The 25460-nt window shown below is 41.1% G+C and overlaps 2 protein-coding genes across 5 annotated transcripts in view; one reads left to right on the top strand and one right to left on the bottom strand.

Annotated features, from left to right (window-relative positions):
• Positions 1 to 598: 598 nt before the first annotated feature.
• Positions 599 to 1967, bottom strand: esm1 (endothelial cell-specific molecule 1; the record flags this gene model as incomplete). The annotated part of the gene is given in 5 exon segments (XM_083900732.1): positions 599 to 841; positions 967 to 1110; positions 1439 to 1880; positions 1882 to 1952; positions 1955 to 1967. Coding segments are annotated over 5 exon segments (768 nt in total). The 3' UTR covers positions 599 to 743.
• Positions 1968 to 2998: 1031 nt separating this feature from the next.
• LOC310926681 (putative E3 ubiquitin-protein ligase HERC1) overlaps positions 2999 to 25460 on the top strand; it is a 38807-nt gene continuing 16345 nt past the window's right edge. The window contains exons 1-42 of one of the 4 annotated variants that reach the window (XM_083888867.1): positions 2999 to 3074; positions 6657 to 7656; positions 8283 to 8378; positions 8482 to 8664; positions 9048 to 9260; positions 9686 to 9784; positions 9870 to 9966; positions 10059 to 10202; positions 10416 to 10543; positions 11257 to 11401; positions 11504 to 11675; positions 11801 to 11935; positions 12038 to 12203; positions 12365 to 12490; positions 12856 to 13077; positions 13265 to 13417; positions 13614 to 13746; positions 14017 to 14220; positions 14321 to 14536; positions 15208 to 15381; positions 15583 to 15697; positions 15865 to 15982; positions 16216 to 16417; positions 16574 to 16874; positions 16954 to 17002; positions 17087 to 17132; positions 17575 to 17828; positions 17962 to 18162; positions 18299 to 18419; positions 18508 to 18748; positions 18843 to 18994; positions 19118 to 19270; positions 19361 to 19458; positions 19565 to 19657; positions 20179 to 20346; positions 20442 to 20681; positions 20765 to 20848; positions 21403 to 21628; positions 22037 to 22331; positions 22734 to 23488; positions 23826 to 24039; positions 24204 to 24250. In XM_083888867.1, coding sequence (XP_083744993.1) covers positions 6688 to 7656; positions 8283 to 8378; positions 8482 to 8664; positions 9048 to 9260; positions 9686 to 9784; positions 9870 to 9966; positions 10059 to 10202; positions 10416 to 10543; positions 11257 to 11401; positions 11504 to 11675; positions 11801 to 11935; positions 12038 to 12203; positions 12365 to 12490; positions 12856 to 13077; positions 13265 to 13417; positions 13614 to 13746; positions 14017 to 14220; positions 14321 to 14536; positions 15208 to 15381; positions 15583 to 15697; positions 15865 to 15982; positions 16216 to 16417; positions 16574 to 16874; positions 16954 to 17002; positions 17087 to 17132; positions 17575 to 17828; positions 17962 to 18162; positions 18299 to 18419; positions 18508 to 18748; positions 18843 to 18994; positions 19118 to 19270; positions 19361 to 19458; positions 19565 to 19657; positions 20179 to 20346; positions 20442 to 20681; positions 20765 to 20848; positions 21403 to 21628; positions 22037 to 22331; positions 22734 to 23488; positions 23826 to 24039; positions 24204 to 24250 — 7948 coding nt within the window. In that variant the 5' untranslated portion in view covers positions 2999 to 3074; positions 6657 to 6687. Of the gene's footprint in view, positions 3075 to 6656; positions 7657 to 8282; positions 8379 to 8481; positions 8665 to 9047; positions 9261 to 9685; positions 9785 to 9869; positions 9967 to 10058; positions 10203 to 10415; positions 10544 to 11256; positions 11402 to 11503; positions 11676 to 11800; positions 11936 to 12037; positions 12204 to 12364; positions 12491 to 12855; positions 13078 to 13264; positions 13418 to 13613; positions 13747 to 14016; positions 14221 to 14320; positions 14537 to 15207; positions 15382 to 15582; positions 15698 to 15864; positions 15983 to 16215; positions 16418 to 16573; positions 16875 to 16953; positions 17003 to 17086; positions 17133 to 17574; positions 17829 to 17961; positions 18163 to 18298; positions 18420 to 18507; positions 18749 to 18842; positions 18995 to 19117; positions 19271 to 19360; positions 19459 to 19564; positions 19658 to 20178; positions 20347 to 20441; positions 20682 to 20764; positions 20849 to 21402; positions 21629 to 22036; positions 22332 to 22709; positions 23489 to 23825; positions 24040 to 24203; positions 24251 to 25460 lie in introns of all 4 variants that reach the window. The other 3 variants (XM_083888866.1, XM_083888865.1, XM_083888864.1) reach the window with 3 other exon arrangements.

Raw genomic sequence — 25460 nt, 5'->3', positions numbered from 1 at the left:
TTTCTGGTGGCCCACAATGAATTACAGTTGATAGTTTTCATCCAGGAGCTACTAAGCTTGTTAAATGTTTATTGGACAATACTGGATACAGACCAATAAGTGTAAACTGTAGAACTGCAATCTGGTCATTAAAATGATTAAAAATGGGATTTCTTTCTGGTTTTTTTTCCCTTTTATTTTGAAAACCCCTGATTTAGATGGAAACAGGTCATAAATGCTGTGACCGCATTTTCTCATGATGTAAAGTCAACAGAAAAACTGAGCATTAAAAAAAACGAAATGACAACAGTCAGTGATAACTTTGGTTTAATTGTAAGATCTTTTTTTTAATTATTTTATTTTTTTACATTAGCTGGTGTCTTAGATATGATATTGTTCATGTTCTTTCATATATACAATAGAAATTAAGGATCCTTATGGTGACCTATATGAACACATTCCACTCTCATTTCTTCATTAATAATGTATGAAGGCACTCTAAATACACATGGATAAATAACAAAAAAAAAAAAAGGAAAGAAGATAAAGAGAGAGCTTTAAAACATAATGACATATTCTGCATATTTCATTAGAAAATGTGACATTTCAAAATAAGGACCAAATAATAACATCCAAATGGTGTTTTAAAAAAAACAGAAGAAAGAGTCTCTTTTTGTCATTTAACATAACAAAATATATATTTCACATCATTTATAAGTTAATGCTACATTTACACTGAAGAGATTCAGTCTGCTCAGCACTGGTCAGCGAGGGTTGAGCTTCTTCGGGGCGGTGGATCTGTCCGCCGTGAGTTGGTCTCTGTTCTGGGCAGCAGTGACCTCTCCTGAGCCCAACTCTGCTCCTGACAACACAACACAGCATCACTTAATGTTAGGCAAAATATACAATACTTTCACATCTTTTTTTAAAATTGCACAATCTTTGTTGGAGGGGAAAAAAAGCAGAGTGAGTTAAACTTAGTTTTACCTGCTTGTGGCTCAGTTGTAAGCACGCTGGCAATTTTGGCAAAGAATTTGAGGGTGAGACAAGCTCCTGTCTCCCTGTCACAGATGCCTCCTTTGCAGTTGCATGTCTTGCGGCACTCAATCCCATAAGTCCCATAGAGACAGTCTGTGCAGATGAAAGAATGTAAACATAAATACATAAAGAAACAAGCAAGGAAAACAGTATGAGTGACCCTGTAAGACTGGGATAGAAGCCTTTCTGACTCATATTGACACATATGAGTGGTATTGATCAGTTGCACTTAGGAGAAAAGATAAAATATTTAATCCATATTGAAGAGTTTGCACCTGTGTGTCTAGTGATGCTGTTGTTATGTGTTGTGATAATCAATAAGCTTGTGGAATGGTGTGATCATGGTGCAGCAGAGCATCCCTCTGTTTAAAATGCAGCGTGCACAAACAGACAGCAGAGACGCGCTGTTTGCTTCACGTACCTTTGCAGACCCCATATTCGTCCCCATAATCGTCCTCGTCTTTGTAGAACTCGCAGAATAACCCCGGTCCGCACTTGACGCCGTGCATGCCCGACACGGTGCGGTAACAGTGCTCGCCTCTGCCGGCTGCACACACCTGGCAACAGCCGCAGTCGTCCAGCACCGTCCGTGCGCACCGCTGCTGCTGCTGCGGCTGCTGCTGCGTCCCGCCGCACCGCTCCGCGCTGCATCTGTCCGGGCAGTTCACGGCGTACTTGACATTGGCGCTCCACGCCTCAGCATCGTGCACGAGAAGTGAGGACAGCACCGTGATGAGGAGGAGAGACATCACTGGATGGAGACACCGGGAGCTCGCAGTGGGGTTTTTTTTTTGGCGGGGGGATGAGCGCGGTTGTTCTGGGACGAGACAGACGAGCGCATCAGCTGTGAGAGACTTGAGTGCGAGTGACCTGCGGTTCATCAGGTTGCGCGGTTATCAGCGATGAACAACTTTGTTTTGCACATGGCTTGCCCTCGTCAATTTCCTCATTCCGGTGTTGTCGTCCCTCTTGCCAGCCAGGCCCCTTTTTTAGAAATCCGGCATGGAAGTGGGATCAACTACGCACCACCATCCAGGAATTGAATTCCGTCTGTGACCTGATGTCATAAGTTATCTTTGGTTTGTTCATACAAACACCGACCTGTCTGACCCGAGGAGTAAAAAACAGCCAGTTTGATGATGTATGTATATTTAACCAAAACAAGATATGGTCAATTTAAAGTTTTTAGGCTGCAAGTTAAATGAAAGAGGCAAACATATTATTCATATTATATTATTCTTATTAAATAATGCATAATACACTTAAAATACGTTTAACACAAATAATACTACTAATAATAAAACCAATAATGCCACTATTTAAATAAAATGTTTAAAAAAAGCAAATGTGAAAATGTTGCTTTATTTTGTATATTTATTTCGTATTTTTATTTGTATTTTTGTTGTTTTTTTATTTTCATTTCTTCTTTCGTTGTTGTTATGTTCGAAATAAACTAAACTGAGCTGAACTGAACTAAATGGGAATAAAATAAACAATTATAAATGAAAAGGGAATAAAAGAAAACACACAAACACATAAATCTATCTATCTATCAATCTATCTATCTATCTATCTATCTATCTATCTATCTATCTATCTATCTATCTATCTATCTATCTATCTATCTATCTATCTATCTATCTATAAGAGTGTACCTACCTACCTCTATCTATCTATCTATCTATCTATCTATCTATCTATCTATCTATCTATCTATCTATCTATCTATCTATCTATCTATCTATCTATCTATCTATCTATCTATCTATCTATCTATCTATCTATCTATCTATCTATCTATCTATCTATGATGATGGTGCTCTCTCCCTCCCTGACACACGGTGGCGGTATTGTGGTCTTCCAGCGGTGGTCGCCCTCTGTGGTTTGAGGTCTCGAGTGCAGGAAGAAGAAATAGAAGAAGAAGAAGAAGAGGAGGAGGAGGAGGAGGAAAGAGGAGAAGGTTGATGTGATATTTGCGTCTGAGGGAGGGAGCGGAGACCTCAGTGGGACGGGCAGGTAAACGCCAGACCTCTCACCGGCGGATGTTTACTGTCAAGGTAACCCACATATGTCCCGTTTGTTGTTATGCTACAGGGCGCAGGTGTTAAAGCATTGGTGCGGCGCCAACGAGCGTTTTTAATGAAAGTAGCGGAGGGGCTTGGTCGTGTTTGACAGACTAGCTGCTGCCGCTGCTGTTGCTGCACTGCAGACAGCCTTAGCTCCGCTGTCACCGCACGTATATGCGCGGTAATGACATTAGCGCCGGTGTTTTTGTCAATGTCACGGCAGCGACGGCGCGACAAATTCACAGCATTTCTGTGTCAATGTAATGAATACAGCGGTGGGGGTGTTAAAGGGCTAATGAAGCTTCATGCTACAGTGTTGACGGACGCTTTCTCGCTTTCTTTGCACACAGAACATATTAAAAACACACCGTTTGTCATTAAGGAGTTGCCTAAACCCCCCAATATTGTGCTGCTCACTTTAATTAGAACTTTACTGGGACTGCATTGTAGGGAAAACGGTATGACTTAAGACAAACACATATACGGTGTTATTGTCTTTCTATCCATATGGAGAACAATGAATGTTGACGCTATGCTATGTGTAGACAAATGATATAATTGATCATTTATATAAATATGAAAAAGGGAAAAGCGTTTGGCCATAAAATCCTCCTAATATGTCACAGAGAATCAGGAATAATGTTCATACCACATACTGAACTCGTCAACAACAACAGTACAGCCAAAATATTGTTTATGTTTTGAAATCAAGTTTCGGCATGTGGCGCCACCTACCGCCGTCTACCAATCATTGCAGTCAGTAGACCCTCATCTGCCGAGCAACCAAGGGTTGCCAGTTACGTCTGAGCTACAATGGCGGAGTAAACAAAACCTAAAAGACCTTGGTATTTTGAATTTGAGTGTAGTAACCGCTTTTGGCCACATTCTTACATATGGCAGTTTTAAATGAATCAAACTATATGGTCAGGTAACATGAGCCCATTTTACAGCTTGTGCCAATATTTGCACTAAACTGCTGTAACGATATGCTTTACCTCGCTGTCATACTGGGTTGAAGTGATATTTGAGATCAACCGTTAACCGCTCCATAAACACGTTTTTTTTAATTAAATATCAGTAATCAGGCACCCGTCATCTGAATAGAATTCCGTGTTTAGGGTTGTCATGGCAATAGCTGCCCAACGACCCCTGGTTGACCCAGCAACTTTTTCCAGCTCAGGCTAAGGGGACTTTCGAAAAGCCTGACTGTGCTTTTTGAGAGTTAATGTCATGCTGTTAGTCCTGTTTGGGGTTCCATGAGTGAAGGAACATGCATGAGACAAACACGCATTAACTGGCTTCTCTTGATGTAAAGAATGAAGGGTGGAGATAAGAGAACACATGCAGAGAGATGCAGTATATCTACACAATCTCAGTCGATCATCATGCTATTTTAATATTGAAAATAGGAAGGATAGCTGGCCATAATGGAATGGAGTTTTTAAAGTTTTAAATGACAGATTAATGGTTTAAAAAATAGACCTCACTTTGTAAAACACTCAGTAGGCCATGACCATAGAAATGTCATTGAAATAGAAGGAAAATAAATAAGTCTGTTTATCCACACCATGTTTTGCAAACTCGTAGGTCTGCGCACCATAAATATGTCTGTTTGTTTACACCAAGATCAGTTCCTTACTGCTGGAGCACTCGCAGAAAATGTCTGAGAATCTCTCACAATTTCAAAATAAGTGATAAATGTGTTTTTTGGAATCTTTGCTGTTGCGCACTCCACCCCTCCGGAAAGTGTGTGTCAAATAGTTTCACCACTTTTTTCTGCAATCCTGCAATCAAATAAATATACAAACCAGGCCCAACTGTGTTCATATCATTTCTATATTATTCTTATTTTTGTTTAATGAAAAGTAACAGTTTTTATACAGTATGCATATTCTAAAGTGTAAACGTAAAGCTTGAGTCTGAAGCTACTTGTGCTACGTGTGAAAAGTTTGTGGACTCCACAGCATTGTAGAGAGCCTCATTTTTGAAAGCTGTGTGAACGTTGTTGGTGTGGTTGCTTGCCGGTGGTCAACAAACCCAACGAGCCCTTTACTATATCAATGTTTGCTGTTATTTTTGGCCAGAGTGGAAACCATATAGCCCCGCAGGCCTCAGGTTCTGTGACTGTGGGGCTATGTTCAAACTCAAAGTGTCATGCTCACATTTAGCAGGCTGTAACTTGAATTCTCTCACTCGTGCCAGTTTGTGTTTTTCGACGAGCTTTAATAATAGCAAAGGAGTCTCTTGACTCGAGAGTGAGATTTCTCTCCCGCATGTTGGCAGTTGTCGTCACTTCGTTGTTCGTTCACTCTCAAATTTGTGTGATACTAGAAAGGAAAGGAAACTCTTGAGAGAATTACATTCATAGTGAAGGTGTAGTTTTACACCTAACTTGAGATCATGTTAAAGTAATTATCACGGCATCCTAGTGGTTTATAAATATAGTTACTTTCACTAAAGTCATGCGAATGTTATGCCAGCCGATATTCCCATGAAATTACCCCTCAGATGATGAACAGTGACCTCAACATTGTGACAGTCATGGCAATTATCACAGTGAAGAGGTTGCATGGATGTCATTTATTTCCACTGAACAACAACATCAGGCTCAGTCTTTTTATTTGTGATGAAAGTTAACAGCAATGCAGACAGGCTGACTCGGGCTGGGTCTCAGTTGTCTTTGCAGGGGATTCTGTGTCAGAACATCAGGTCGATGTTGACAGGATGGCCATGACAACTACTTTCTGACTAAAGACACAGGATATGAATGAATGGACAGTGTGATCCCAGTATAATTACCAACACAGGTACCTAATTGCTGGAAACGGGTCTAATTCTTTCAATCTTTGACAACCATTTTATGAAATAAATAATTTAAAATAATTAAATGAGATAATAATTTAAAAATGACAGAATATATATCGGTAATGGCAAGGATTGTAAGACATAAATGCATTAGGGAAAGAGCAGAAAAGAACAGAAAATATGGTAGTAGTTGTTAGGACTTAGGGCTGAACAATTTGGGGAGAATATCTAATTGCAAGTTTTTTGTTTTTTTAAAATAAATATTTTGATTACAATTAGATTTTTATATATAGAAAATGTCATGGAGCATTGTGACATGAGATATGATGAAAATGCTAATTTAAATTTGAAAACAATTAACTGAGCATCCCTTGTAGGACTTTAATGCCCAACACTTTTGTCCATTCAATATTTACTTTTTTGTGATAAAACTTTAGCTGTTTTTTTCTAATTTGAGTTGTTATTTTTATCATGTTTTTGAAATGAAAAAAACTAAACTAAGATGACCCATCCATCCATCCATTATGTACTGAATTCACTGGATATTGGAAAAGGGCCAACGCTCAGGAGAAATCGGACACCTTGACATTGAATTGCATTAGTCCATTAGGTTTCATCCACAAATGCTGCCTGCATATCAATAATGGTAATAAAAATGACTTTTAATTATATTAATCTAATGTGAAGGAAATACAGGTGAATTCTTTATTTTTTTGTCATGATACAGTCTTCATCTCCCCTCATCGTATTTCCTTCTCTTCTTTTCAGGTGTACACCATAATTTAGATAATGCTCAGACATGGTGCCGTGTCAGACCCATGTGTTGCTAAAGTGGCAGGAGCACTTCAACAGCTCCTGGGCAGCAGAAGACGGTGTCGAGACAGTAAGGAGGCACAGAGCTGCTGAGCTCTACAGTAAGCTGCTTTACAACAAGGAAGTGGTGACTTTGGCCCAGCCCGTGCAAGAACTCATCGGCCCACGCTTGCCAGACTTTGAGTGCGAGTCCAGTGCCTCAGCAGAGAAGGAAGATTACCTGTCGTCTCTTCTTCACAGCCAGCGATGGCTGGCTCACCGCATGCTGACGCAAACCTCCTACACCTTGGGCCTCCACCACAGGCTGGTAGTTCTCCAGAGGATCTACTATGCACTTCACAGCAAATACCATGACAAATTCCGTATGCAGCTGCCCTCCCAGTCCACAGACAGCGGGGCTGAGTGTGGGCAGCTCGTGCTGCCCTTGGAGCCATGCCTGCCGGGGGGAGCATCCAAAGTCAAGTCGGGTACCGATGTTCTGATAGAGATGGGTGTGAGGACAGGTTTGAGTCTGCTCTTCTCACTACTGCAGCAGAACTGGAGATTTGCGGCGTCCGTGCATCCGGAGTCGGTGCTTTGTAATGATGTGCTGGCCACAGCGTCCTCGGTGCTCACTTCTCTTCCGCCTCTTTCTTTGGCTAACGAGAACAAGATCCCATCTGTTGGGCTAGACTGCCTGGCACAGGTGGCCGACTTCTTGAAGAAGACATCAGTGAGCAGTGGGACCGGTGGTGCAGATCCAACTGGTCGAAGGCTAGCGCTAGAGCTACTGCTTGGTCTGGCCATGCAGAGAGGCTCTCTCAAGTTCCTGCTGGAGTGGGTGGAAGTAGCTTTGGCTGCTTCCATGCCTTCCTCCACCTCCAGTTTGTCTTCCTCCTCATTAAGCTCACGACAGGCAGCTTGTGTCGGATTTGATGTCATCCATCAAACTCTATATCAAATGAGGCAATACTCGGTATGTCACATTCTATTTGATGTGCACCTTTGTTTTCTTCTTCCTCTTCTTTTATCTTTCGTTTTCCTGTCAGCTCTGTTCAGAAATAATGTTTGATAAATGTCATCATAAGACTGATGGCAGCATTGAAAGCCACCTTTGTAATTTTAAATGTTAAGTCCCCTTTGTATAAGTTATTAAGACTTTATTATGTCCATACCACATCACTAGATAGTATATAGTACACATATAGTAATACATATATGTATTTTTATGGCAAGAGAACTTAGTTATACATTTATGGTAAATTAAGCCTCTAAATATTTGTAGCTTGGCATAGCTAAGGATTAAGACTGGGTCAGTCTTCCTGTCCTCTCTAGATGTACAAATAGAGTCATATTTCAGCAGTGTAATGACCTTTGACAATATTTGCAAATGATTGCTAGTGTTGGATGGAAGATACAGTCTGTACAGTGTACACAATGACAGATGATCACAGTTTTATTTAAGTTCATACAAATCCCTGAGTTGTGGCTTCTCTTGTCCTGATACACACTGTACATCTGGTTTAAGGATAATTAACATGTAATGTAGCACTCCTGAAATGTAAAAACGATTCAGCCTAAATTACCATATTTTCCCTCCAGGGTTTCCGTGGAGACTCTGTAAATACTCAGGTGCTAAAGAAGGACGCAGATGGACTTTGCCAGCTCTCCCAGGCTGCTCTATGCCTCTTTGAGGAGGTAACGCTGAACACAGTTATCGAATATACAATACAAATACAAGGAAAACATGTTGCTGACTGTAATACTCGTGATCTGATTTACCTTCTTTTCATTTTGACAGATTTGTAATCTGGCATCCTACTGCCTGTGCTCATGCAGCACTGACACAGCTTCTCCGAGTACAGAGAGTGACACGGTCATGGTGTACGTGTGGGGCAGCAACAGCAGCCATCAGCTTGCTGAGGGAACACTGGAGAAAATCCTGCTCCCGAAGCTGACGCAGGGTTTCAGCGATGCCCAAATGGTATGACTTTGCACAAGGACAGGGCTAACATTTTATATTTATTTGTGTTACATTACTTATTTTATAGTTTTGCTAATTTTTAAACATAATTCATCATCACATAATAAGCTCATGTTTAGAATATCACAAATTGTATAACTATTTATGCATTTCATACCTATACAGCTTGTTTAATCATTTAAATTTGTTGGTTTTGTTTGGTTTTACTTCTTTCAGTAACATCTATGCTTTCGAAGACAGTACTTAATGCAGCATACACCAAAATCACTCCACTTTGTATGTCTGACATCTATGTTTATTTTTGGAGAGTTTATTTTTTAATTGATATTCTGATATTACATCTCACCTTTCTTAAATGCAGTACCTATCTATACTTCCTTTAGATTGAGGCAGGTCAGTACTGCACATTTTCTGTATCCGCGGACGGTTCCGTGAAAGCGTGTGGAAAAGGCAGCTACGGTCGTCTGGGCCTGGGCGACTCAAATAACCAGTCCATGCCCAAAAAACTAGTGCTGGAGCCACATAGGAACATGAAGAAAGTGTCGTCCTCCAAGGGCTCAGATGGTCACACTTTGGCCATCACTGTAGAGGGCGAGGTAAGAAGTTAAAATGACTTCTGCGACTCAAATTACTCATGGCACTTCAGACTGTACACTCTTAGAAATAAAAGTGCTAAGTAGAACCATATAAGTTTCTTTGGCTTGTCCTCATAGGAGAACCCTTTTTCGATTGGAGGGTTCCACCAAGAACCCTTTTAAAACCCTTTATTCAGGAAAGGGCTTTTAAAGGGTTCTCTGGATCAAAATGGTCATTACTGGAACCATTAGTGTTTGAAAAAACCTTTCTTCAGTGAATGGGTTTTTCAGAAGCAAATGGTTCCAGGTAGAACCTCAGCCCTTGTAGAAGGACCCTTTTGGAACCCTTATTTCTAAGAGTGTAGTCGGCCATAGCTCCACCAGGTAAACTTTTTACATCTGGTCTTACTTTACCAAAAGCTAAGTTTCAAACATATTTGTTCCAGGTGTTCAGCTGGGGTGATGGAGAGTATGGGAAGCTGGGCCATGGCAACAGTGCTACACAGAAATACCCCAAAATCATACAAGGACCGCTGTTAGGCAAAGTAAGCATACAGACAACATGTCGTTTTTGAAAACCTATGAAGTGATATAGCATTTTATTTCAATATATGGTGATGTCTTTGCCAGGTTGTAGTCTGTGTGTCTGCTGGCTACAGACACAGTGCTGCTGTCACTAATGATGGAGAGCTTTATACATGGGGAGAAGGGGACTTTGGCCGACTTGGTAAACACATTATTTTTCAATTTGTGTGTAGCCATTTGTCTCATTTGTCAAAGTGCACTCCATTCTCATGCTGTTTTTCCCCTCCTCTCCAGGCCATAGTGACAGCCAGAGTCGAAACATGCCCACACTGGTGAAGGACATCAGTGGCGTAGGTCAGGTGGCTTGTGGCAGCTCTCACACCATTGCTGTAGCGCAGGACGGACACACTGTGTGGTCCTTTGGAGGAGGAGACAACGGTATGTTAAATAGATGTCAACCACACGCTCACTAACAGGATTTTCATTGTTTACAAAATATGAAAATTAGCATAAACAGTAAAATGTATCAGAAAATGAACAGAAAAACAGATGCTCGTTCATAGAAACATTTAGTGGTTTATCCTAACAGAAGCATCTTGAGCTACTGTGTTCGATTCAGCACTGATATCCTGCTGTGACTCAACCTTGCAGGTAAACTAGGTCACGGAGACACCAATCGTGTGTATCGCCCCAAGGTCATAGAAGCCCTGCATGGATTCATCATCAGGAAAATATGTGCAGGAAGCCAATCGTCACTGGCTCTTACCTCCGCTGGACAGGTGAGACTTCATATTTTGCATCAGAGCGCATTCTGCTGTCACAAAGTTCTTTATGTATTTATTTATTTTAAAATTTGTACACATAGTTCTTACTTATTAAATTTTTTTAAACTAGAAAATATACAAAATCTGCCATTATATCAAAGCTAACTGCATATTTTATGTCTTTAGGAAGCTTTTATTCCGAAGGAACTTGCATTCTTCTTTAGAGGTTAAATAATATGGGTTTTTCTGTTGCTGATGTCAATCTTCAGTGCTGCTGTTAGTCAATATGTAATACAATTTTTTAACAGACAATTTTGCCCCCATTTAATAAAATAATAACAGATATAAAACGAAAATGTTGACTTAAATGGACATTTATTGAACAAATCCCATGGTCTGCCTCCAATCTGCATTTTGTAGTGCACTAATATATTTTAAATGAAAATAATGTATGAGCTTAATATTAGATACATTAAATATGCATTACAAAGCAGAACTTTGTCAAATAAGCCTTTGGTTATAAAAATTAAGTCTCAGTGACAGCAGGATTTATTAATGTTGAGAACAAGAACGTGTTCTGTTTAATAATTGGATGATTTGGACTCCAATATGAGCCCAACTATTAAACCTGACTCACTTGGGTCCAATAATGTATTTGCTCTTATTGAATATAAGAAATATGTGTCAATGATGCATAAATATTTGTTTCTTACATGTCAATCCTTTAGGTGTTTGCATGGGGCTGTGGCTCTTGTTTAGGGTGTGGTTCCTCTGAGATGACCTCTCTGAGGCCCAGGTTCATAGAGGATCTTAGTATCACCAAGATCATTGATATCTCCTGTGGAGACAGCCACTGTCTGGCTCTGTCCCATGGTAAGATGCAGATGCAACAGTTTTTTTTGTCTGTTAGTCTGAGGGTTATATTTTTTTATTCATGCAGTGTGCTATATCTCCTCCTCCTCCTTCTTTTATCAGAGAATGAAGTGTATGCCTGGGGAAACAACACCATGGGCCAGTGCGGTCAAGGCCACACATCTACACCGATTACCAAACCTAAGAAAGTCCTTGGTTTGGAGGGGGTGTCCATTCAGCAAATCACTGCTGGCACTTCTCACAGCCTGGCCTGGACTGCAGTTCCAACTGACAGGTGAAGTCGTCTTCTTAAGCAAATCAGAATCACATCAATAGCTGTTTAAGAATTACAGTATCTCTTCACTCTTACTGGGCTTTGGCACAGTGCAGCTATTTTCAAGTGAGTCAATCTTTTTCCAGACAACTTGTGGCATGGCACAGGCCCTTTTGTGTCGACTTGGAAGAGAGTACTTTCACATATCTTCGCAACTTCCTAGAAAGTTACTGTGATGGCATCGGGAATGACACACCCCCTGCTCCATTCTTATCCAAAAGGTATGACATTACCTTAATTACACATAGTTATGATTACTCTGTTTTTTTAATTCCTGCCTCTGGAAGCAAAATCCTTAATCTCCTTCTCTATTTGTTCCTCAGGGACCATCATCAGTTTCTTCTCCTGTGCATGAAGCTGCTGTCTATCCACTTATCTTTGGCCCATGCTGGGGGCACTGGTGCCATGGTTTTGGGGGCTCAAAGCAGACCTCTCCGAAACCTGCTCTTCAGGCTCATAGACACCAGTATGCCAGATTCAATACAACAGGTAAACTTAACGTTTTCTAAAATATTTTAATAATATACGAATGGTCAAATACGACAGGAGGAATGGGTGGAATTATTTGTGTCGAATGTCGGCGCAAAATCCTGTATAAATCATGAAGCTATTGTAGCATATAAGAACACATTATTGCTGTCCATCCTCAGGCAGTTTTGAACACGCTGTCCATTGGTGCAACTCTGCTGCTGCCTCCGCTTAGGGAAAGAACAGAACTGCTGCTCTCCCTCCTTCCTCAGGGCCCTCAGAGCTTAAATGTCCTCTCCAAAGGCCAGGTATGCACAGGTTGTTTATTTTATTAATGTGTAACATGTTATCATGGCAGAATGTGATTTTCTCGATATAGATGATGCTAGTGTACATACAGGATACAGTGTGAAACTTAAACTGCTTTCTAAATTAACAACAGTATGATTCTAATAGAGTGAGTAAGCTATAAAATGGATGGTGTGAGCAAACTGTGTCACGGCAACAACTTGGAACATTGCCAGACAATATGTGAACGCAGCTTGAATGTTGTGCGAGAATGTGTTGCTGTGGAATTATTAATTCTTCACTGCAGGAATATTGACAATCTCACACTTTAATTTAACAAATGCTAGACACTTGTCTCTTCTTCTTTTATCTGTATCTTACAAAGCGTCTGCAGTTGGACATGGTCCTCAGCAGTCTTCAAGACCAGAGTCATATAGCTTCTCTACTAGGTTACAGTAATTTTGGGGAGGTAGCAGCTCTGGGACCCCCTCTGACACCTGCTCTGTCAGTCCGGCCGTCATCCTCATCCTCCGTTGACCCCTATGACCCGCTGCACTTAGCAGAGGTTCTCCTCAAAACCCTGCTCCTCAGCATAGGCTTTTACACGGTAAGGACCTCCCATCTATGTGTGTAACTTTGTTTTAGGTGCATTGAATGGGAAAATCTGTAATTTTGGAGGAAATGTGCTGCATTGTTTTACCTGTCTCCTTACTGGTCCTCTAGTGTTGCGACCTTTTGGTGCACAATGTCATTCAGCCACATGTTTTTTTTTTCTTGGTTGTGCGTTCATACAGGAACGTGCATTTGGGGAATTGGAGAAAAACAGCGACAAGCAGCTTTCTATCAACAGAGAGGGACAGAGTGATCCTCCCTGTCACTTCCACCAGCTGCTGTCTGGACTTCACAAACACCTGCTTGCCCACTGCTACATCTATTCCAGCTCTGAGGTACACGACAGTCACAGCTTCGCTGAACAAAAACATGTTAACTGTCCTGTCATTACTAAGCAATAGTCTCCTTTGTTTTGTGATTTAAGGCAGTTGACACTGCTTTTCTTTCCTTTTCACCCCTTATGCTGATTATCAAACCTAAAAACGTTTATAACCGTATTTAGCAATCCACACTGACTTTGCTGTTTTGTAGGATGACAGTAGTGTGGCGCTGCTTCGTGAGCATCTGTGCCTGCTGCTTCCTTGTGCTGCGGAGACTCTCAAGAGATCCACCAAACTGTTAAAAGACAGTTCCCTGGATAAACACATTATCAAGAAGCTCAATTGTAAGAATAATGGCTTCACTTGTTGTTTTGTTGTCATTAATTATGTGCAGTGTACATTCTTTTATAGTGGAAAGGGCATTTTCCAAATGTATACAGCAGTCGGATGAGTCAACACTGAGGTGTCGGCTGATCTAATGACTAGAATCTTAACAGATTCAATAAATTGATCCTGAAATGCATTTTAATGTAGTGTTGGACTTCTGTCAGTATTCTTCAGTTATTTAAATAAGCTAGTCTGATCCCTCTGTCTTGTCTCACCTCTTCTCCCAGTGGTGTTGTATAACTCAGTGGCTGGCAGCCTGCTGTGCCAGGTAATGTACTCCTTACTGCTGCTCCCCCTGAGCACAGTACAACCTCTCCTCAGCCATTTACTGGCCTTGTTGGAGCACCTCAATGATTTCAATCAGTTGCTGCCAGAGACTGCTTTACTGGAGGAACAGGAACTAGGGTTGGAGTCTCAAAACTCCCATTTAGGTCAGTAGATCTGATCAATCCGCATTTATCGTTCATGATAATGATGATTATTAGTATCATTTACAAATCTATGAAACATACAGAACGATCTTCTCCACAGATAAAAGTGAAGGAAACGCATGCCTTGGACAGCAGCAACAGGAGGGGGAGTGGGTTTGGCTCTTGGACCTGGAACGGTCTGTAGCGTTGGCAGTCGGCCGTTGCCTTGGTGGAATGCTGCAAGGCCCGTCACCCTCTCTCCAGGAGAAAACATCAGAGTTCTGGCTATCAAATGTCCTCCTCAGGAATGGCCTTGAGATGGACTACGAACAGCTGGGTAGTAAAACTAAACTGTCTGCACATGCATTCACAAGTGTCAATGTTTTGGTACTTATATTATATATAGACCGATGTGTCCACGCTCTATAAAGTTGTTATTATTATTGTTGTTTATCCATCTTAATTTACATTTATTACATCTTGAATTAGGCGACTACATGGAGAGGTAGAGGCTAGGGTGTGGACAGGTTACCAGTCCCTGCATTTTGCCCAGTGTTAGCTGGCACTGACTCCAGCAGTCCCACAACCTTCATGTGGAGGATAAAGCGGTAGACGATGAATAAATGGCATCTTGGATTTTAGACCACAGGGACAAAGTGAGGTGACCTTTAAAAGCTGCACTGCGTCACTGAAGTACAAACAAAATGTCCGCTAGTCAAACCATTGTCAAATGAATTTGCAAATCCACACGACTCTTTCTGTGTTTCTTATTATAGTGGTATCGCTTGTCACCCAGTGACATGTTACACACAGGAAGTGATATTCTTTTTTGACATTGGCTATTAAAGTAAGATGTCTGCAAACAGGTTGGAGTATGATGTAATGTCATCAACAACAAAAATCACTAAATGTTATCATCTGCAGCTTTAAAGATATAATTTTATCATGTCAGTGATTTTCTAGCTTCTTTCTTGTCCAATTTCTAATGTTATTGCTTTTGTCCTGTAGACTCTGGTGTGGCGTGGCTGGCTGAGATGGTGCTGCTGGGCAACAGTGATTCTAGACTTGCAGAGCTGAGCATGAGTGAGGAAACCAGGACTTTACTGGAACTGGCACTGGGATCCTCAAGAGGACCTGCATGTGGTTTGTGGCAGAAGATGGAGGAGTATGCTTACAGCAAAGGTATTTCCACTCGCACGTCTCTGTTTGTGTGTATGCATGCATGACTGCGTTTTAAGTGTTTTTATGTAAATATTAACACGGATGAATATTATAAGACTTGCTGTTCATTCATTTGATTTAGACTCTTTTAGATAGTGGATTTTTCCTGTTTGTGACTCCTGTTTGTTATAATTACGGTGTATTTTTGTGTTGCGCGTGCAGAATGGGAGAGCGGAGCCTCTTCAGTCGAGTGTTTGCTGCAGGCGGTCTGTCGTTGCAGTCTTGCTGCTCTTCTGAAACATACAGGTCTGCAGAATGAGGCCTGCTGGCAGGACAGGTCAGTGACACTATGCCTACTTTTCTTTTCTGCACATTACCAAATCAACAATTCTTACATGATGAGATATACAGTGATGTGAATGAACTACCACTGTGACCTCTTTTTATTGCAAAGCAGCATAATACTAATGACCCACTCTACTTATCCACTCTATTTTGAGACAGATATGAGCCCTGTGAGCTGCTGGTAGATGTCTATGAAACGGTTTATAAAATAAAAAGCACTCTGTTGGCACACAAAAACTCTCTAAGGACATCACAGGTGCAGGCTGTTACTAAACAGGTAGGATTACAAAACTTTTTTTTCATGTCACAATGTAATATATGCTATTTTTCAAAAAAAATAAACACCATAGAGACCAAAAATTGTAATTACCAAACACAAAATATGCTTGGCTGGACACTTTTTTTGTTTATCTTTTATTTTTCCACTTCTAGGACACCATGTGATTCAAAAAGAGAATAAAAAAAAAACATACACATGTAACTTTACTTCTGTTTTTTGGTGACTTGCAGACTGCTCCATCTCCCCAAAGTCCTGATACAGACAGGCAAGATCCAGGTACATCTGTGGAGCAACAGGTGAAGGATCATGTGCAGCAGTCAGGAAGTCAGTGTAGCCGAGAGGTGCAGGTGACACCACCTCCCACAGCCAACCACAACCAGGAGGATGTTACAGAGGAGGATGCGTTTGGCACTGGTCGTATGTACCTGTCAGGTTAGAAATATGTATCCGTATATCTGTCCTTACTTCAGAAATTTACTTTTGTACTTACAAATGTGTAGGCAGACCCAAATAGCACAACATATTTACAACATACAATATCAACATCACAACACACCTGCTTCTTAAGCGGCTCTTCTGTCTCTGCAGAAGTCCTCGAATCATTCATGGCCACCCGGGAGGCCATGCAAGTTCAACAGAATGTGACAGTGTACGAGTCCTTTGGCACTTCCACCCTCCCGAGCAGCATGGAAAGCCCCATGAGTCCCGACAGGGAGCCAGACCCCAAGCAGCAGTGGGAGAAGAAGGGGGATTCGGAGGAAAGCTTGTCTTTCCCTGCTGCCTGCCATTTGGTGGTGTCCCGCTGTCTCTTCCTCCTTTTGGGAGTCAGACCTGCATGGGTGGAACCCAGCGAAAGAGAGAAAAGTCCGTCTATGAACACTGGGTCAAGGTAGTGTTTTTATTATAACTGTTATTTTTTTTTATATTAGCTGTTCTTCAACTAAGTGTCCAAATCATTCCACTTTTAGGAAGTCATCACCAGACTTTTTTGCAATGGGTGTTGATGGCCGAAAACAGGTTAGTCTTTTTTTTTTCCATCACCAAAATGTTGCTCCTAGGCCAACACATCAATGCTAACATACTGTCGTTGTCTCATTTTAGTCTGAGCAATCCAAAAACACATTGGGATCCTCTAAGAATAAAATGGGTAAGTATTAAAGGACACGATAACAAATAATGCATTTATTCTGAAACAACATACCTCACAGTGCTCTATTATGATTAAATGATTTACTTGAGTGAAATTGTATTCAACAGATTTTGTTGTACTATACGATTACCATGTAGTTACTGTTATGTAAAGTTTTAGCTTTTTCATTGGAGGAAAAAATCTGTAACAATCAAAATCTCCAAAACATTCACTCATTCTGTAGCATTTCATCACTGTTTAATAAATATATAAGTCAGTATGAAAAGTGTTCTCACTGGAAATCTCCTGCTTTGGAACAGAGCTTGTTTACACTTTTTCATAAGTGAGAGGACTCACACCATTTTTTTCATACCAGAGTTAACACTGAATGATTATCACTACAGGAGGACTTGAGGTTTTATATTAGAAAACACTGATCCCTTTGCTCTGTCTCTCCCAGGCTTACCTCTGTGCTCTCTGGGCATCATGAAAGACGCCTGGGACCGCCTGCGGCAGTGTATCAGCCCCACCACCTCCATGTCACACTCTGGCAACAACACTCTGCCAATTCTTAACAAGGTCTTCCACTTTGCATGTGGAAGCCTCATCCACTTATCGTCCTCCTCGCAGTCACTGCCGGGTGGACAGACGTGCAGTCAGGCAGATCCTAAAGCCATTACCTTTGCTATTCTGCAGCAACAACAGAGGGCTGAGGTTATTACCATTTTCTTTCAGCTAATTGTTACCAAATTATTTCTATAGGTCTGTATTTTCACATAATGTTAACTAATAACATTGTATGGCTAAAACTCACTTGTGTCTGTTCTTTGTTTGATTTGATGGTTAGATGCGTCTTGAGGCTTTGTGTCAGATGTCATCCTTCCTCTCCAAAATGGAGGAGAAGAACAGTGGGCTCACAGAAGTCGCCCTTCAGTTTCCCGCGCTGTTGCAGTCTGTGCAGCTACAGTTTCTCTCCGGATGCTTTGCTTTGGGAACACAAATCATCGGTGCTCACTCTGGGGCTAACTATGAGACGCAGCATTACATGGTACATGAAGTAATCGTTCTCTCGCCTTGTTTGTGAATGAACGGACTAATGTTTAATTCTGTCAGATGGGGAAAGGATAACATTCAAATTACATGAATATCTTAATCAATCTGTTACATGTCTTATCTCAATCCAGTCTGGCACATGCTCAGCCTCTATGGATACACAGAGAGAGCTGCAATCTGCAGCTCACACCTTCTACCAGCAGGTGGTATGTGTCCTAAGACAGAGAGTTCTGTTGGAAGAAGAACATACAGGTTTGTTCTGGTTGTTGTTTTGCAGCGGTTTACTGTGTTATTGTTGCTTTGGTCACAGTTTGCTGCAGTTAATTTATCCACTCTTCAGGTTCCTGCCATCATCTCCTCCTAGCCACCATGTTTGCACTTAATTTTTGTTACCAACCTGTGGACCTGGTGCTGGTCATCAAATGTGGCATCCTGGAAGTCCTTGCAAAACTGACCAACAACAGCTGTGCTCTGATGAACCAGAGCTGGTTTGCAGCCTCTACGTCCGGATCGATGCTACTAAGTGGGGCTGTCAGATTAGCTTCTACACGCCTGCTTCAGATACTGACTGTAGCTGCAAGGTGAGAATATGAATATCAGGGCTTTTTTCTACAATTTAAGTCACTGAAAATATAAAGTACAATATTTGCTTGACAAATTGTTTCATGCCTTCAGCTCCAGTGAGGATTTACTGCCAATTGATGTATCCCATGCCCTAATGGAGGTGATGTGCGATCAGCTCCAAAATGTCCTGCACACTTTTCACCAGCAGCATACAGCTGAGAGAACCGAGCCAGACTCTAACAGCAGGAGCGCAAATCTAGTTGGTGTGGCAAATTCAGCTATATTGAAATCCTGGCAGTGCACTTATTCATTTAAGGGCCATTTGTTAAGCCATAAAATGGCCTTTCTTATTTGAACATTTTGTTCTCTCTGTCTTGTTGTTTTAGGAGTGGAAAGCATCAAAGTGGTTGAATCTCAGCTCGCAGATTTCTTGGTATTCCTGAGGCGTGTGATGTCATTGCGAATCATGAAAAGACTCTCTACTTTTGTCAAATGGCTCGATCCACTCATGGCCATTATTTCGCATAAGTGCCCTTTAGGTAAGACACCTATTTAAAATATTTTAAAGCAAATATTGTTTACAGTTTAGACAGTGAAAAGTGATTGTTCCACTGTGCTCCTTTTTTTAGGCTTTCCTTGCTTCCAGAACCTTCGCACTAAGCTCTTGGCCTTTCATGTTCTAGAAAGGCTGTTACCCGCTTGTTCCGAGCCACTTCAAATTCAACAGGCATGGGATTCTGTTCAAGTTTCATTTATGCATTTGTCATGAAATTGAAAGTCTCCCTGAATTTAAAATAGTACATTAATATGTTTTTTTCTTTGACTTCTTGTAGATTGTTAAACAACTCTTTCAGCTCTTATCTGTTTATATGTGGGAGGAACCACAAGCTGAGAGAAACCATGAAATGGCTGAAAAAGACACTGGGGTAATAATGAGCTTTTAAGTAATACTCTTTAGCATACGACATACTATATTATATTGAATTATCATAGTATAACTTTAACTGTACTTTCAGCATTTTAACATATTTGTACTATACATTATACATGCATGGTATTTAAATCGAAATGTTTGCAACTACCTGGCCTTTTATTATTATTATTTTATTATCAATATCAAAGCAAATGTGTCTAGTGAATGTTGTTATTTGAAAATGGTGAATAAATACTGTCTTTAGGAAGAAGTGTAATGCTCTCCTGGCAGAAATGAGAGAAAAACAGCAGGGATACTTGATAGAGCAGATGGGCAGATGGGTTCTCTATTGTGTGGGCAGGATGGAAAGTCAGCAGGAAAAAAACTAATTAAAATAAGTAATATTACAAGAATTACATGATTATAAAACATAAATTAGCAATTGATCATGTGACTGTGAGTCATGACATGCGTGCATGTAACATGTATTTTGTCAGTTAATTAACAATACTGGTACCCTTGTATGCTTTGCAGAACCCTGGCAGCTATGATGAATGCATTCCCATTGGAGATTTTTCCTTTGACCCACACAAGATTGTCTGTTGTTCTTTGGAGAGTGGGAACGTCCTCTCGCATGGTTCAGGAGGGAAAGGTTATGGCCTTGCGACCACTGCTATCACCTCCGGCTGTTTCATATGGAAAGTGAGGACTGGTATCTGCTTTCTCTTTCTTTTTCATTGACCCACAGTGTACCATTATATTCCTCAAATTGATATGTACCCAACTTCTCTGCACAGTTCCAGATTACCAAAGAGAACAGAGGCAATGAGGGCACATGCATTGGTGTTTCACGCTGGCCGGTCAAAGATCACAACCACCATACCACCACCGACATGTGGCTTTACCGTGCTTATAGCGGGAACCTGTACCACGGAGGGGAACTGGTTCGCACGCTTCCCTCTTTTACCCAGGGTGACACCATCACCTGCATCCTAGACATGGAGGCTCACACTATATCATTTGCTAAGAATGACAAGGTCCGTTCAAATATTAACAATGAGCGTTCAGGTGTCATAGTCGGTGTTGATGCAATCATGTGTGTTTTGTGTTTTTATGCTAGGAGCCAAAGTTGGCTTTTGAAGGTGTGGTCGCCTCTGAACTGTATCCATGCGTTTTGTTCTACAGCAGTAATCCTGGAGAGAAGGTACCGATTTTACTCTACATACTGTAGAAACCTAGTCCATTGGTGACTGAATGAATATTATTAATGCTCTTAGAAGACTATTAATACAATAGTCGTTACTGTTTATATACAGTACAGTGCAAAAGATTCAGGCACCACCAGATCTGTTTTGTCAAATTCTGTGACAATTGGAATTTGGAATGAAGTGATGCGTCTTAAAGCTGCTCTTATATATTAGCGAGCTGTCATGAGTTTAACTCATGCAACATGTGTATGTAATGCTCAAGCATGTCTTAAAACCTGGCGTAATAGATGTTTTTTACAGCAGATATTTAAATTAAATAGTACGACAAACACAGAATTTACCAGCAACATTTATTTAGGTTCTACTCCAGTATTAACAGAGCTGTGTTATTGTTCAAGTGTAAGGGTAGATCACACTAAATACTTGACACCTGTAGAGGATGTTTTGTGTATTTGTGTGTAGTGTGAAATAAAATGGATTTACTCCAGGAAAATGTCACCCCCTATAGAGATTTTAGTAACAAATTGCAACAAAACTGTATTTCTCTCAGGTGGCACTACATGACCTCCAAATGAGAGGCATGCCCAGTAATCTGCTTCCTGGAGATCCTCTCTGCAGCCCTCGGTTGATGGTGTTGCTGGAGTCGACAGTGCGGCTCCTGCGGAGGCTCCATCAGTGTGACCACTGGGCCTTGCACATCAACCAGTACATCCACAGCCACCTGGAGCTCATTGGAATCTTGTTGAAGGAGGATGACTTGGGAAACCTCAGTCAGGGTTTGTTTTGTATTCTAAAATATATTATTTTATACTTTTAAGTAAGTGCAGGAAATGTTGACACTGCTGATACTGAGAAGCACAGAGAGTCGTGTGAAGCTGATATTATGTGGGTATATATTATGTTTTAATGTCATCAGATTTCTTTTTATAGGCTATTATCAGTAATGAACAAAGGCATTTTAGTTTTGGAAAAAATGGTTTTAAAAAACAAACAAAAAACCAGAAAGTTGCATACAAATCTTAATTTGGAACCTTTAGTTTTATATAATAGACACGCTAGTATTCTAAATACTTTTTAGTGAATCTAAAGAGTAAAAAATCATACGTATCATATTGTCACTCCAAATATTATGTAAAGCCAGGATTGAGTGCATTAAGTGTTCACTGTCTTGCGTTCTCCCAAAGGCTTCACTCCTTCACACTTTGAAAGAGAAGCAAACCAGAGAGACAAAGACTTGGCTGGGGAAAACACGGGGGAGCTGCTCACACATCGCCGGCCCCTGTCAGAGGCCAAGCTGTCTGCTCTGTGCACTGAAGTGTGGCCGGTTCTGGCCCTGATCGGCGGAGTCGACAATGGTCTTCGCGCTGGAGGTCTGTGCCTTCACAAGCCCAGTGGACGCAGGGCGATTCTGCTTGGTGTCCTGAAAGAAGGAAGCTCACTGACCAAGCTTCAGTGGGAGGAGGCAGACCTCTCTGTCAGGTATTACAAATGTACATGCATATATACATATAATATATATATGTGTGTGTGTGCGTGTGTGTGTGTATTCCACATACTGATAATGAAATGTCTTAGTTCATTAACCTCCATTATACAATTATATTTTTCTTGTCTTGGTCTTGTCAGCATCTTTACTACTCTGTATGATTCTTTTCTGTTAGTGTTTATTTTTTCCTTCTCTGTAAGTTGTCTTAACATTTTACTTTATTTTCATCATCTACTCCTCTGATCTTACTTTCTTCTTGCTTCTTCTTCTTCATTCTTTAATCCATTAATCCCTGTTGAATCCATTGAATCCGTCCTGGTGTCAAACCGTGCTCTATCTGTGGGTTCTTCTCATCCTTCCAAATAACTAAGCTCCATGAATTCTTGGTCACCCAGCGACACGCCAATCATCTCTCTGGAGCCCTGTGACATTTCCTGCTGCGATGTCACCAGACTCGGAGGCCTCAAGCCCACGGTGCTGTTAGATCTGATTTATTTGATGGGGCTGCTGGAGGAGCAGGGGTGGCTGGGAGCTTATTCCGCCCCTAAAAGGAAATACTCAGAGGAGAACTCCGAGACACAGAGCTGTCTGGATGAAGACAGGTCAGATGAATTCAGATGTCAGACGGAAGACGAGAGGAAGAAGTTCAAGGATCAGAAAGTTGAGTCAGACCCTTTCATTTTACCATCCTCAACCAAAGATGTCACAATAATCATAGACCAACAGGAGTCACCCTGTCTACCCCTACCTCACCAAACATCTCAGACCTCTAAAGTAGATGCCTTTGCACTTGAACTGAGAGCAGTCCGAGTCTCATATCTTCTCACTGGAGCTTTGAAATCCCTTACTGTCATTTTTAGCTGTGAGAAGCTTTCTGATATGCTTTTGGTGCCTAAACACGATGCTTCCAGCTCTTCACCGATTCCTGTTTCCAGCCTAAACCCTGACCAGGCTAAGGCCAGCTGCAAACAGTGGGATGAGAGTGCTGAGCTGAGATCAGTGCTACAGTATGTGGTGCAGAGCATGGTGAAGTGGGCAGTCAGACCATGTCCCATCAAGCAGAGTGTGTCTCTGACTGACCTGGAAAGGGCTCAGGTCATGATCTACAAAGGAGCACTGAACAGACTGCAGGAGGACAAAGACCGCAAAGGTATCTAAAACGATTGACTCTTTCAACAGTTTGTTTTGTTAGGTTACTATGTTGCACAATAACAAACTTTATGTTGTTTTGGACTTAAGCCACAGAAAAATATCACTCATGATTTGAGTTTGACAGTTTTTACTTTGTAAAGTCTACAATTAAGAAGTAAATAGATGGTGAGTTATGTTAGTGTACATATGTGGCATAACACAGTTAATATCAGGAAGTAAACAGACTTACAGCTCACAATTTTAACTAAAAATTTTATTTTGTGTATAAGAATATATAAAGCGTGACAACTACTAATGGATTTGGTTTGACCTTTATCACTACATCTTCCTTGCAGAATCAGGCCACCATGTGTCCTCTCAGCCCATCTCCAAGTCCTCCAGCTCTGTGTCCTTGTACAGTGCAGGTTCAGAAGGCACTGCCATCTTTGGCCAATCCAACAGAGCCTCTGCATCATCCTCTAACACCGACTTGGCGTCTTCTCTGCCAATAAACCTGCAGGCAGATGGCCTGGAAAATTTCAACCCTTTCCTCCCCATCAGCCTCCTCCAGTGAGTAGAGAATGGGTTTATTATCAAATAATTTCTTTTGATTTAGGGCTTTGTTGAGAACATTACGCTAAAATCTTAGAACAACACATTATCCTGACTTCCTTTTTAAGAACACAAACAGTGACAGGAGTTGTGGTTGAGTATCATGTTACTGATTGCTACAGACCTGTATCTTTTGGCAGCACCAGTTTCTCTGAAGTCCAGGGAATGGGTGAGTTAGTGTCACTGTGAAAATAAGAGTGTGGGGATTCTGCTTGCACTTTCTTTAGACTAAGCTGCAGCTCTGCCTGATTGTCTTTAACCTAACTCTGCCAGCTGACCAAGGAGTCAGTGTTATTCCTGCTTTCAGTGGGCAAACAAACAGCGTCAAGGTTGTGCAATCAAACAGGATACATTCAAAGGTCTCCTGGATGGATCCTTTTTACAAGATTAGCACAAAGCTCTTTAAAAACATACTCCCACAGTCCAAAGCAGAAATCTTAAAACATTATCTACACAACCAAGCTCAACATATGTTTATAAACATCACCTTATTTTTTGATACTTAATATTTCAGAAGTTTGTTTTGGACTGAAGATCGCTAACGCAGCACCACTTGTGTTATTGCTGTATCCACTGTATCTCCACCCCTTCTAGGCACATGGTGCTAACTCGGTTCCCTACGCTTACCGGCCTGGTTAGCGCTCCCCCTGTTCTGCACCCTTGCTTCAGCCTGGCCAGCTCTGCTTCTTGTGATGCCTTCACAGAGCAGCAGACTAGCTTTATGGAACCAGGTCCCTGCAGCACACAGGCCAGAAGCAGCCTGGGTAAGAAGAAACACAGAGATTTTAATGAGAGAGGAAAAAAAAAGACAGAAATCAACATCAACAGCTGTACAAAAATATATATATATACTTTTCTTTTTTTTTTGCTAATTACAGAGCTGTACTTCAATTCCCCCATTCTGGCGCCATATTAAACTAACCTGTGATGCTATCTTTAGACTAGGGCAGTAAAACCATAATTAATCACTGGAAACTCTGTTTCTTGCATGACCATTTATGTCCAGCTACTTGTCACAACTTATTTGCTACACAAAACAGCATGTTTTTTTGCTCTGCTATTAAAAACATATGTTACTGAACTATCAACTGCATGCATGACACAGTTTGTGCACTTACATGCTTGAATGGTACCATTTTTTCATTGTGAGTTTCCTTGGTATTGTTTTTGAACATTTCAGACGAGTGCATTAAACTCAGATCTCAGATTACGTAAGGATTAAAAGGCCAGTTGGTTGGTAGGTGTAATCCCAAACTGAGGATGTGAACTGAATTCATGGGGTGTGTTGTAGATAGGATGGAGACACAAACTGAAGTAAACAAAAAAATGTGAAGGTAATTTAGTTCTCTGCTAAATTCCTGAACACTCACCATGTGTCA

This window comes from Microchirus variegatus (genome assembly GCF_963457635.1).
Source record: "Microchirus variegatus genome assembly, chromosome: 1".
NCBI lineage: Eukaryota > Metazoa > Chordata > Actinopteri > Pleuronectiformes > Soleidae > Microchirus > Microchirus variegatus.
Note: the sequence above shows the minus strand (reverse complement) of the source record. Positions and strands in the feature narration are given on the sequence as shown.